General features: G+C 41.7%; 1 protein-coding gene across 2 annotated transcripts; it reads right to left on the bottom strand.

Moving 5' to 3' along the window:
- Window positions 1-202: 202 nt before the first annotated feature.
- Window positions 203-7223, bottom strand: serbp1a (SERPINE1 mRNA binding protein 1a). 2 transcript variants are annotated; one of them, XM_060867509.1, is made up of 8 exons: window positions 6860-7223; window positions 4693-4885; window positions 3762-3902; window positions 3571-3642; window positions 3249-3323; window positions 2570-2741; window positions 2156-2356; window positions 203-1232 (listed from the first exon to the last, which is right to left on the bottom strand). In XM_060867509.1, the coding sequence occupies exons 1-8, from the start codon at window positions 7113-7115 to the stop codon at window positions 1173-1175; spliced, it is 1170 nt and encodes a 389-aa protein (XP_060723492.1). In that variant the 5' UTR covers window positions 7116-7223; the 3' UTR covers window positions 203-1172. The 2 variants fall into 2 exon arrangements, with proteins under 2 accessions (XP_060723492.1, XP_060723493.1); XM_060867510.1 differs by having other exon boundaries at window positions 3571-3639; window positions 6860-7220.
- Window positions 7224-13580: the final 6357 nt, after the last annotated feature.

Below are 13580 nucleotides of genomic sequence, written 5' to 3'. Positions count from 1 at the left end.
CACACCTCCGGTCAGAAAACTTTAGAATGTACATATGCCTCATACACCACACAAGTCCTTTCACATCACATTAAAACAGTAAAATGAATAAAAACCTTATAGCTGGTCCTTTGGTCAGAGCAGATAATTCAATATGAACTCATCCTGACCGTTCATCTTAACCACAGTAGGTTTATATCAGAAGCACACACACGACCCGATATGAATAGACCACCTTTTAATTATGGACAGAGGTCTGAATAATAGCAGGGTTAGAATTCACACAGTTTTCATAGCACTCTGTTACACACTGAACAGCTGGTATTTCTTTCAGAACAAAAATGCAAAAATTAGTGCTGTTGTAAAAAGCAATGGGGCACAAAGAAAACCTATTAATGAATTCAAAACTGCTTTGTTGGAATAATTACAACTGTTTTTATGATGCAGGTTCGGGCAAACAGGAGCACAAAAGTAATCTTGACTTGAAAAACCTACAAAAGCTGTTATAAGTGAATGTATCTGTATCATCATCATCATCATCATCATCAACATCCTCAGAGCAACCAAAGCCACTAAAAATGAAAAGATACTGAATCTTCAGCCAAACTCAGGGGGAAAAAAAAATTTCAGATTATCGTAGCGATTGTAGACACATCAAAGAGTTTGGCCTTGAGCTACAAATCAAATGTTACTTCACTGAGGATTTCGGTGCATAAGCTGTGAAGCGATTCCTAGCAGTGCATCTAAGGCTTAAAAACAAAGCAAGCCAAAGAGCATCACAACCTAACACTTTTCAAAACATGTATTTAAAAATGCATATATGTAAAGCAGCAGTACAAAAAAAGGTATTCATAGAGAATGCATAATGTCTGAAAAAAACAACAAAAACAAAAAAAAACAAAAAAACACTGTATGAAAACATCCCTGCTAATTTATTTCTTAATACAAAACCTCTACCGATAATTTGCTTCTGAGTAGCAAGAAGTCCTTTCATTTTTTTTTTTTATTTTTTAAAGATTTTCTCCTTTTTTCTAAAACAAGTAAAATTCAGTCCCACAAGAGGTGGGTGGGATGGATAACAGTCTTCCATCATTTCATCTGCTGAAGGATCCAATAGCATGCAAGCCTCGTAGCGAAGGGCCCGGCGAAGCAGGGCTCAGTGGCAGGCTGATCAGCACTACCAATCAGGAAGCTTAAGCCAGAGCTGGAAAAGCCTCCGGATCATCCACGTTGGGAACTGATCCTCCGCTCACCTAAAGAAAGAGACAAAGACCTTAACACCGAATCACAAAAAAAAAATTTTTTTTTTAATTAAAACACTGCATCACACCTCCACAAGCTGCCTGGACATAGGACATGAGCTTTCTTATGAAAAGTGAAAATATAAGGCATGCTTTAGTACTGGGGTGTAATGGAGGGTGTGTGTGTGTGTGTGTATGGAACCTAAGCAGGACAGTCAGTACAGGACACGTGTGTGAAGTCTGGGCAGAATATCAGAATAACCCACCACACAGTGCCTTGGTTTTATATATATAAGAAATTAATTAATTTATTATTTATTTACACTTGGAATATTTTTTTTTTTGCCTTTAGAATTTACAAAATGGGAGGAACGGCATAAGACCGGTTCTATGAAAATATTTGAAAATTCTCTAAATGCCGGAGGGAGCACGTGCCTTAGGGTGAATCTAGTAAACCGGTTTTGTTCTTTGCTCGGTGCAGAGAAAACTTTCTTGAAAGTATTTTCCTAAAGGCTTCAAAGAGCTGAAATAATCAAAACGTTAATAATGAAGTTAACGCGAATTTAAAAGCGTTTAATCGGCTTCCGTTTTCAGAAGGAGGAGTTTTTTTAAGAAGTGAGAAGAAGCTCAGGTTATCTGGGAACATTTAAATAAAAGGGTCATGACCCTGGGCGAGATGATGGCTAGAGCTTCGTCAGTAAGGCAGTTCTAATCTTAACACTTCTCTTTCACAATCGATGTTAAAACAGCAGAAATGAGTAACAAATGTGACTAGAATGGGGTAGATAGGGGTTGTTTAATCTTAGGGCCGACATCACGGTAAAGCAAAAGCCAAACCTGAATGCACTGAAAGCAAAATTCCTAAATAATCAGGTAGGATCAGGTGTGGATCCTGCTTGACTGGAAGGAAAACACGAAACCAAGACTCCACCCACCTTCTCAGGCCTGCGCTCACGAGGTGGTCTGGTAGGTCCGCCACCCCCACGGGCTCCTCCTCCTCCTCCTCTTCCTCCACGGGGTCCTCCACGGCCGCGTCCGGGACGGCCCAGGTCTCCGAAGTTAATCTCCAGCTGGGACGTGATGTCATTGGCAGGCTTGCGGAGGTGGTGATCACCAGCGGCGTCCTCTAATGGAGCCTGAAAGAAACAAGAGAACCGTTTTCATTTAACTTAAACAAGATTTGACATTTTATCCAGCTACAGATTAATTACTGGGATTTAAAATAAAATAAAAAAATAAAAAAAATCAATAAATAATCAAGCACTGCCCTCCATCAGACTTTCTGCTGTTGATTTTACAAGTGACGACATTAACAAAAAGCCTGACGGAGGAACGGAAAGGTGACTTACATCCTTGGCTTTGGACTTGTGCAGCAGGAATCCTTTCTTCCATTCAGATCCGTCATTGGCTTTACGAAGGTTGAACTCCACCTTAGCTCTCTCCTTGTCCTGCTGGGCTTTCCATTCGTCCAGGGTCATTTCTTTAGGCCCTTCTTCTTTTACCTCCTCAGCCTCGTTCTCCCTGTGACAAGACCACACGTAAAGGTCAATGTGCCTCTGCTGAGTTTATTAGTGACGAGTGAGTGAATCACTATTCTGATCCAGATCTTATGTGATCTGAAATTAGAACAAATTCGCAGGATCAAGTGACTTGTGTATGAATCATACGTATTGGAGGAGGTCAGACCAACATGACTGTTTCTGCACAAACTCACCTCAACTCCAGGAGCGTAAACGTCCAAATTTTTTACTGCTCTCTAATGTAGCAGGATACTGCCAATATCTGGTTTCAGTGACCATGCAAATACACCTGGCTATGTAAAGCTCAGGACTTTACACAATAAAAGCTCATTTTATTGCTTATTTTCTTCAAGTAAGATCCTCTACAATTCTTACTATTTCTCTCAGGAGCGCATTTGGAAATGAAAATGTTCCATACAGTCAGTCTTACGGGATATGAACCAGGATATCTATAGAAACACTATTTTGCATCCTAACAAAGATCATAAACCAAAAGAGTTCGACGCACTTGTTCTCAGAGTCAGCGGGTGGGTGCTCCTCTCCCTCAGGGGTCTCCTCTGTGACATTTGATTGGTCAAGCTCGCTGTAAAAATGAGAAAAAGGCTTTTAATCAACTAACCAAAGATCCAGAATGCACAGCATGCAGTAATGCTTTCAGATATACTCTGATTAAACTGGAGTTGAAAATATCGAACACTAAGTATCAGATCCACCTACTGTTCCAAAGGGCACCTACAAATAGCCCCGACACCTGGCACACACTACTCGCCCCAAATTAATAATCCCTGCACCTGAGTATGACTGTGATGCTCTCCTGCTGTTACACTGACCTCAGTTCGTCTTTGACGGTGCCCCAGTTATGAGGTCCTCCACCTCCTCGCTTTTCTTCTGGTTTAAAGCTGCTGAAACAAACACTCGCATTTAACTCCGAGATGAAGAAGCCATTGATTAATGAAATTGTAACCAAAGGAAAAATGTACAGAGATTTAAAAGTGGGTTTAAAGGCAATGGAATCACTTACGAGCGGTCGCTGCCACTGTGCCTGTCGAATTCACGTTTTCCACGCGAGTCAAATCCATCGCTGCGTCCCAAGCCTCTGCCTCGACCTCCACGACCCCCTCTGCCTCCGCCACGGCCTCGGAACGGCCGCTCGCCAGCAGACCTGAAATCAAGAGATATAGTAATCTACGGTTAGTCGTGAGGAACATTGCAGATTGATTATTAACGTCACATGTAATCTTCAGATTAACTTTCCAGAAGACACAAGAAACACTTGTTTAACTTCAGTTTAGTATTATTTCACGCATTAAAAGGTAATCCAGTTAAAAGTTTTACTGTGCCATCAGCTATAAACAGTTCGACCTTGAAGTTCTAACATGATTATTATAATTCAGTGCCAGTTCCTGACCAGTCCATCAGAGTCGCTGTAATAATCCCTGACTGACAAGCGAGCGTTCGATTTGGCTGTGTTTCGGTCAAATATTTACAATTATCGGGTCCAGACATAAGTTCCTCATCCAGCCTGCATACAGCTGCTCCTCTCTACTGCTTTTCCATAGAAGTCAAACCAAATCAATCAAATTTACAGCAGAGATGGTGAAGTTAATTAGAGGGAAAGAGACCATGTTAATGTTTAAACTAAAATGCTTAGTCTTTTTATCCACATTGACATTAAGACTGAATTTTCTTTTCATTTTCAGGTTTCGATCATTTTTGTATGCGTGGAAATTCCACAGCCTTCTTATTTCCCATATCACCGTTATGACATACGCACTATTGCTTGTGTACCAGGCTCAGAGTTGCACAAGCGCGGTTAAACATTTGTGAAATTGCTAATTTATAAAGCCTCAGGCCTGCTTGTGCAAGCCGTCACGTATAATAAAGAGCATTTCTTGATGTACATTTCGTTTCTTAAAGCCTTATAAATAAGCTGCTAAGAAAAAAAGTCTCACTTTTCCACAGAGAACTCTCCACCCTCTGCTGGCTTGTCCTCAGCAGGTTTATCTGATCGGCGCTCACGTGGAGGCCTTCTCTCGGTGCGTCGTTCTGCCTGGGGGCGACCCTCGCCCTGACCCCCCTGCTGCTGTTGCTGCTGAGAGCCCTGCTGAGCCTGCTGCTCCGGCCGCCGGCCCATCCTCCTCATGCCTGAGACACACACACACACACACACACACACACACACACACACACACACAAAAGACAGCTTAACCAAATGCATTTCAGAATGCTTTCTTTTAAAGGTGAAATAAAAAGCCCAAAGGCTGCTGCTTTTTGTATAAGATTTTGTCATGCTTCATTGACACAGGAAAAAAAAATAAATAAAAAAATAAAAAGAATGACTAAATTGCTTCAGCAAAACTTTTGGGGTAGGGCTTCAAAGTCTGAACGTCGTCTAAAACCGATAACGACACACGAACGGTGATGCAACAGTGCAGACGCAGGTTAGAGGAAAAGAGCCTGTTGGGTGTCTCGACACACCAAAATAGCTTCTCTGGCCCAGGCAGCTGTCTCTCTGCACCTGTCCGGCACTGAGCAAAGCTGCCCAACACCAAAGCAGAGAAATATGAACCCAATATAAACACCGGTGTGTGTGTGTGTGTGTAGAATTCCTTTAGTGGCATTCGATCAAACCCAAAATGCCACTAACAATGTCGATCCCTTTTAACTTGTGCGCAGTGTATGCTTGCTTTCTTAACGTGTGTATACAGGCGCCAGAAGCACGTGTTTAAGCCTTTGGGTGTGTGCGTGCGTTACAAAATCTGCCTAAGGCACAAAACCTGTCACACCCGGAAAAAAAAAAAAACGTGGGCAAGAGGGCGTCTTTCTTTCTCTTTCTCTCTGAAGCAGATAACAGCGTAAAGGGCTGCGCGTTACACGATAATATTCATATCGTTGTAATATGCATCAATCACCTTTTGACATCTCGCACACATACTGAGCAATTTTATGCTCAGTGTCAAGGAGCTGATCTGAGGATGAAATTATACTTAACTAGTGATGACCATTTTACTTCATGTGCTGTTTACAGATAAAATCGAGCACGTTTGTTCAACCTAAACACTGTAGCCTTGTGGTTAAGGCTACTTTGGGTTACTAACCAGAAGGTTGTGGGTTCGAATCCCAGGTCCATAAATCTGCCACTGATGGGCCCCTGAGCAAGGCCCTTTACTGCTCGGTTTTGGTATAAAAATGAGAACGTAAGTCGCTCTGGATATAAAGGGTGTCTGTTAAATGCTGGAAATGTAAACGTACGTCGTAAAAGTGTTTATATTATTTATATATAAAATCAATGGTTCGTTATTTTGATCATTTTTAATGTTTTTTTTGTTTTTTTGCACAAATGCACGAATAAAACTATTTCCAAAGCAAAATTAAAAAAGTCACAAAGCCTACTTAGGTTTTCAGGATAGAAAAGTGAGCTGCTAAAGTTGACTAATACTAATAAACAAAGCGAGACGGTCACTGGAGGTGGCTGTTGAACGCTTCCCTCCAACCACGAGGTCTGGGTCTGTTACAAACCTGCACGAGTTTCTCAACATATAAACCCTTTTTACCTGGGAACATTTTGGAACAACGAAACCTTATAAAGATCAACAAACACACCGTTCTGCATCCTAACAAGCGTTTTCGGCGTCTTTTCAGAAAAGAAAATGGACGTCAAAAAAAAAAACGACGTCTTTTTTGTTATCGAGCTAGCTTTCCGTGGGTCGCGTCCCAAATGGCGCGCGACCCCTTAAACACAAGTGCACTAGGTTCGGAACGGAGCGCGACGCTGGAACAAGTGCACTTCGTAGTCAAACACGCAACAATTTGGGATTCGGCCCGAGGGGAAAAGTAGTTAACGTGACAACACGAACAGGCCTCTCTCTCTCTCTCTCTCTCTCTGCCCGGCTTATTAGCTACAGCGTCTAAACATCATACATAATTAACACGGGTGATATTTTACCGTGTTGGGAGTTTAAACGCGTTTAAACGAGATCGTGTTTGTTGTCAACAAACGGTTATGAAGAGTGAAGTGCACGAGCGCGCGATACCGCGTGCTCGCGCTCGTGCTGTGTGTTTGACGCGCGTGCAGAAACAAACGGAATTTAACGGTCATATTAAAGCGAACTTTCTCACCTTCCTTCTTCAGAGCAACGGGCGTCGTGGTGTCTTCTTTCTTCTCGGGAACAGGCACTTTCCTGTCCTTCTGCGTGTCCTTGCGGGGCTGTTTGGCCGCCTGCGCCGCGCTCTTGGCCCCCGGAGCGGCGGCCGTGTCCTTCTTCTTGGTCTCGGCTTGTTTTAACACCTCAAACGGATCCTCTTCATCATCAAATAACTGGTCGAACCGATTGGTAACGACGCAGCCGAAACCTTCTTGTAGATGTCCGGGCATGATGGCGCCCCTTCAGCAGGATTCTCCTCCGATTCTACGAGGCTTGGTGCGAACTTCTCGCTGCTCGGCGCCACAAGATGGCTAGAAAGGACCTGATCTTCTCTTCCGGTGCGATAGACATCCGGGGCCTGGCGCGCGGAGGTTCATGGGATATTGAGTCAGAATCAGAATCAACGTTATTCGCCTTGTGTGTGTGTGTGTGTGTGTGAAATGAATGTGGTTTTTAAGGTGCTCTGGGCACACACACACACATATATATACTACACACACACACACACACACACATATATATATATATATATATATATATATATATATATATATACACACACACATATATATATATATATATATATATATATATACACACACACATATATACTACACATACACACACACACACACACATATATATACTACACACACACACACACACACACACACATATATATATATATATATATATATATATATATATATATATACACACACACATATATATATATATATATATATACACACACACATATATACTACACATACACACACACACACATATATAGGTACGTATATATTTGGGCACAGGCACAATTTTCATACTTTAAGGTGCTCACACACACACACACATATATATATATATATATATATATATATATATATATATGTATATGTACTACACACACACTACATACATACATATACATTTAGGTACATATATATTTGGACACAGGCACAATTTTCATACTTTTGGCTATGTATGCCACCAGTATAAAATGACAATGAAAAAACATTTGAAGCCGTTCAGCTTTAATTCAAGGGGTTGAACAAAAATATCAAGTAAAAGGTTCAGGAACTGCAACCATTTTTATGCACAATCCCCCCATTTTCAGAGGCTCAAATGTAATTGGACAAATGAATATAATCATAAATAAAATGTTCATTTTTATTATTTTGTTGAAAATCCTTTGCAGGCAATGACTGCCTGAAGTCTGGAGTATATGAACATCACCAGAGACTAGGTTTCCTCCTTTCTGATGCTTTGCCAGGCCTTAACTGCAGCTGTCTTCAGTTGATGTTTGTTCGTGGGTCTTTCTGCCTTTAGTTTTGCCCTCAGCAAGTGAAATGCACGTTCACTCGGGTTGAGATCAGGTGATTGACTTGTCCATTGCAGATTTTTCCATTCCTTTTCCTTAAAAAACTCCTGGGTTGCTTTTGCAGTGTGTTTTGGCTCATTGTCCATCTGTACTGTGAAATGCTGTCCAATCAACTTTGCTGCATTTGGCTTAATCTGGGCAGACAGTATGTTCCTATACACTTCAGAATTCTGTCTGCTTCTGTCTTCTGTCACATCATCAATAAACACCCGTAACCCAGTGCCACTGGAAGCCATGCATGCCCATGCCATTACACTAGCTCCACTATGTTTTACAGATGACGTTGTATGCTTTGGATCATGAGCTGTTCCAAGCTTTCTCCATACGTTTCTCTTTCTGTCATTCTGGTCCAAAGAATGCTTTTCCACAACTGGTCAGGCTTTGTTAGATGTTTTTGGCAAAGTCTAATCTGGCTTTTCTATTCTTGAGGCTTATAAATGGTTTGCACCTTGTGGTGAACCCTCTGTACTTGCTCTCATGAAGTCTTCTCTTGATTGTAGACTTTGACAATGACACGCCTAGAGAGTGTCCTTCACTTGGCTGGATGTTGTGAATGGGTTTTGCTTTACCATGTAGAGGATCCTGCGATCGTCTTCTACTGTTGTCTTAAGGTGGACAGCCAGGCCTTTTTATGTTGCTGAGCTCACCATTGCATTCTTTTTTTTTTTCAAAATGTACCAAACTGTTGATCTGGCCACTCCTAATGTTCCTGCAATCTCTCTGATGGATTTGTTTTGTTTTTGAAGCCTAATGATGGCCTGTTTGGCTTGCATAGAGAGCTCCTTTGAACGCATGATGTAGGTTCACAGCAACAGATTCCAAGTGCAAATACCACGCTTAATTACTAAAATGCTTAATTGATGAAGAAATAATGAAGGAATAGCCTACACCTGTCCATGAAACAGCTTTTGATTCAATTGTCCAATTACTTTTGGTCCCTTGAAAAAGTGGAGGTGGCTACTCTCAAGAGCTGTAATTCTTAAACCTTTCCTCCAATTTCGAGGAAACCTGAGAGAGACTGCACTTTCAGCCCACTATACCTATACAACTATAGCTTGAATATGTTTTGGTAAATACCTCACTCGCTCATTTTCTACCGCTTATCTGAACTATCTCAGGCGTCATCGGGCATCAAGGCAGGATACACCCTGGACGGAGTGCCAACCCATCGCAGGGCACACACACACACTCTCATTCACTCACGCACTCACACACTACGGACAATATTCCAGAGATGCCAATCAACCTACCATGCATGTCTTTGGACCGGGGGAGGAAACCGGAGTACCCAGAGGAAACCCCCGAGGCACGGGGAGAACATGCAAACTCCACACACACAAGGCGGAGGCTGTATCCACCAACCCTGGAGGTGTGAGGCAAACATGCTAAATGTGCTAACCACTAAGCCACTGTGCCCCCCGGTACAGTAAATACCTAAAAAAAAAAAAATTGTGCCTGTGTCCAAATATATATGGACAAAATATATATATACATACATAATCACACACACAAGGAATTTGGTCACGACTGACTCACTCAAAAGTAGAGACATAAATAACACTATACACTATACATTTAGCTCAGACTATGCAAAACAAAACAGACTATACAAGACAATACGTACGATGTGATACAATATAGACAGTATGAGTATTAAATATGAATACAGTATATATGACTGATCAGTAATGTACATAAGGTGCATAGTAGTGCAAATAACAGTATTGTGCTTTTGTACAATATAGAGCAGCAGTAGTGTGTGTAACATGTACTGATGATGTGATGACTGACAGTTCTGATAATGCAGTACTTATAGGTAAATGAAGCAGGGAATATAATTATGGTGAGTTGTTAATCAAGGTAATGAGGGGCCTGGGGAAAGTAACTGTTCCTGTGTCTGGCAGTTTTGGTAAACAAAGTTCTGTAGCACCTGCCAGAAGGGAGGAGCTGAAGGAGTTTGTGTGTATGGAGAATGAATTAAAGAACACAGTTAATAATCCCTGTAGTAGCCGTTTAACCCGGATATGACATAGGGGGAAAAACTTTTTGTGTAGTTTTGAAGTCTACTAACATCTCCACAGATTTCAGCATGTTCAGCTCCAAGTTGGTGAGTGGTGGAAGGGCAGGGTGGTTTCTCCTGAAGTCTACTAACATCTCCACAGTTTTGAGCATGTTCAGCTCCAAGTTGACGTGACATACGGCTAAGTATGATGGCCCATTTGTTCTCTGCCTTTAACCCATCCAAAGTGCACACACACAGCAGTGAACACACACCCGGAGCAGTGGGCAGCCATTTATGCTGCGGCGCCCGGGGAGCAGTTGGTGGGGTTCGGTGCCTTGCTCAAGGGCACCTCAGTCGTGGCCAGCCCGAGACTCGAACCCACAACCTTAGGGTTAGGAGTCAGAATCGCTAACCATTAGGCCACGACTCTGTGAGGTCAAGCAGATTTAATACACTACAGTGTGAGACGATTGCAAATAAATATGCAGAACAATAAATACACAGGATTAAATACACAGGACAATAATAAACAATAATAAGTTGGGTTTTCTCTCTTTTAGGGTCGCCACAACCGATCACGTGGTCCGCAGATCAGATTTGGCACAGGTTTTACACCCTTCCTGATGCAACCCTACCGTTGTTAATAATAAGTAAAAAATATAATTAACAATTTTATAAATATTTATTCATAGAACTGTGGCTGTTTTTGCTAGTGGCAAAAAGTGTATTTTTTTCCATTTGTGACAGTTTGGTGTAATAATTTAGAACCTTTTTATACAACAAAACCTGATCCCAAAATATTTGTATGTAACTTTACATATATATAACTTTCTTCTTTCTTTCTTATTGTTGATGTTATTTTATTTTGTTCCTTTTTCATGTCAAATAAAACATGTAAGGTTAATCATTATGTCATTGATATATACTACCAATAAAAAGACTGCAAAAAAGAAAAAGCTGCATTTTTTTTATGTTCCTTTATGTTTTCTGAGCCAGAGAAGCTAATGAAGTTTCCAGAAGAGAACGAAAGAAAAGCAAGAGGAAGAATAAAACGATGTATAAAAAAATTGAAAGTCATTCGAATGTTTGATGTCACTAAATCCAGGATTATAGACCTATTACAATTTTATTCATATTACCTCTCAAGGCGTATTTGCAGTAAGTCAGCTCAGATAGCACTTTATTTTGCAAGTGTAATCATTATCCTTTAATATCTCCCTGGAAGCCTGAAGGAGATTCACCTCCATCACACACACACACACACACACACACACACAGTCGCTCTCTAAAAATGTCTAAAATGTCGAGTCTCATTAAGGAAGCGATGATCGAGTCCTATGCCCTGATGATCTTGGTGATGGCGGCGTTTTTTGTGTACTTCTGTGGCATGGTCTGGGCGTTCAGCAACCCGAAACTCAGTGGCTCAGAGGATGAAGAAATCAGGACGGAGTGTGTGAGCGAGACGGGACAGAGTGATGGAGTTTCCTTGGAGCTGTGTGTGAGGCATGGAGAGATGAGAGACTGTGCAGGATACAAACCATGTGGGAGACACGATCACACGCTGACGCCAGACACACAGCCCTACAGCGGGTATCTTAATTGCTTTTATGATGTGGATTAGCTCTGAAAGGTGACAATACCTCAAATTCAACATTTCATATGAAGAATAAATGGTGATAAATGTCACTCTTGAGGTAAGACACCATTTTCTGGGTCTGTATTAAGTTTCGATCTGTAATTATCTATTAAATAATAAAGAAATCTATTATAAATGAAGAAATCTATTCATTTGGATTGACTTTTTTTCTCATTGTGTCATTTCACCAGGTGGAAGGTCCTCACTGGAAAGCTCATCGCTGGATATCCATCTGTTTTTTTTTTTCAGCAGTGAATTCTTAATTAACATTTAAACTAGAGTTCTGTGTCAATATCTGTACAAATATCTGTGCATTATCTAGTACATGTCCTTTGTACTTCTGTTGGCTGGTTATAGAAAGATTTGGCACCGGCGAAAACCATTACTAAGCGTCTTGAAAAGCGTCTTGTTTGTTCTTATAATAGACTTTGTTTCTTTGACAATAAAACCATCAGCACATTTTGGAGTGAATATAATTGTTTAATGGGTTCCAGCTCTGATCCTGAGCTCGGGTTTCTCTCCTGTTCTTAATGCACCATTCCAGATTCTCCGGTATCTTCCCACCTTCCAACAACATGCATGTAGAAGGACTGGCTGCTCACATTTACCCCATCTGACTGTGTGTGTGTGTGTGTGTGTGTGTGTGTGTGGACTGTGATGGTCCAATTCATGAGCTGTTGAGCTGGTAGAGTGTTCCCAAGCAATTTATTTTTTTTAAAAACTATTAATGTTTATGAGGGGGGCACGGTGGCTTAGTGGTTAGCACGTTTGCCTCACACCTCCAGGGTTGGAGGTTCGAGTCCCGCCTCCACCTTGTGTGTGTGGAGTTTGCATGTTCTCCCCGTGCCTCGGGGGTTTCCTCCGGGTACTCCGGTTTCCTCCCCGGTCCAAAGACATGCATGGTAGGTTGATTGGCATCTCTGGAAAATTGTCCCTAGTGTGTGATTGCGTGAGTGAATGAGAGTGTGTGTGTGTGCCCTGTGATGGGTTGGCACTCCGTCCAGGGTGTATCCTGCCTTGATGCCCGATGACGCCTGAGATAGGCACAGGCTCCTCGTGACCCGAGGTAGTTCAGATAAGCGGTAGAAGATGAATGAATGAATATTGTTTATGAATGTTTGATCTAGGCTGAGGGAGAGAACATTACGACCATTCAGCCATGCTATAAATTGGAATATTGAATTTAAACTTAAGCTTCTTTAAGCCACAAGACAGATCTTTGATGCCATTTAAAAGGGTACTGGTAGCTAGGTGGTTAAGGAGTGACCAGAATACTATGTACTGAAATCCCAGAACCACCAAGCTGCCATTACTGGGCCATTAACCTTCAGCTGCTCAGTATAGAGGCCTTTTACTTTGTCACATTTACATTACAGCACAGTGAAATTCTTTCTTGACATATCCCAGCTTTGGAAATTGGGTCAGAGCACATGGTCAGCTATGATACAGCACGCATGGAGCAGTGAGGGCTAAGGGCCTTGCTCAGGGGCCCAACAGTGGCAGCTTGGCAGTGGTGGGGCTTGAACACTGAGCTTCTGATAAACAATCCAGAGCCTTACCTGTCTGAGCCTCTGCTCCTTAGATTTGCTCAATAAGTTTTAGACACATCAGTTCTGTTGGAGGGGTCACGGTGGCTTAGTAGTTAGCACGTTTGCCTCACACCTCCAGGGTTG

Source organism: Tachysurus vachellii, chromosome 4 (assembly GCF_030014155.1).
Source record: "Tachysurus vachellii isolate PV-2020 chromosome 4, HZAU_Pvac_v1, whole genome shotgun sequence".
NCBI classification, from domain to species: Eukaryota; Metazoa; Chordata; class Actinopteri; order Siluriformes; family Bagridae; genus Tachysurus; species Tachysurus vachellii.
This window is presented reverse-complemented; position numbering and strand designations above follow the sequence as displayed.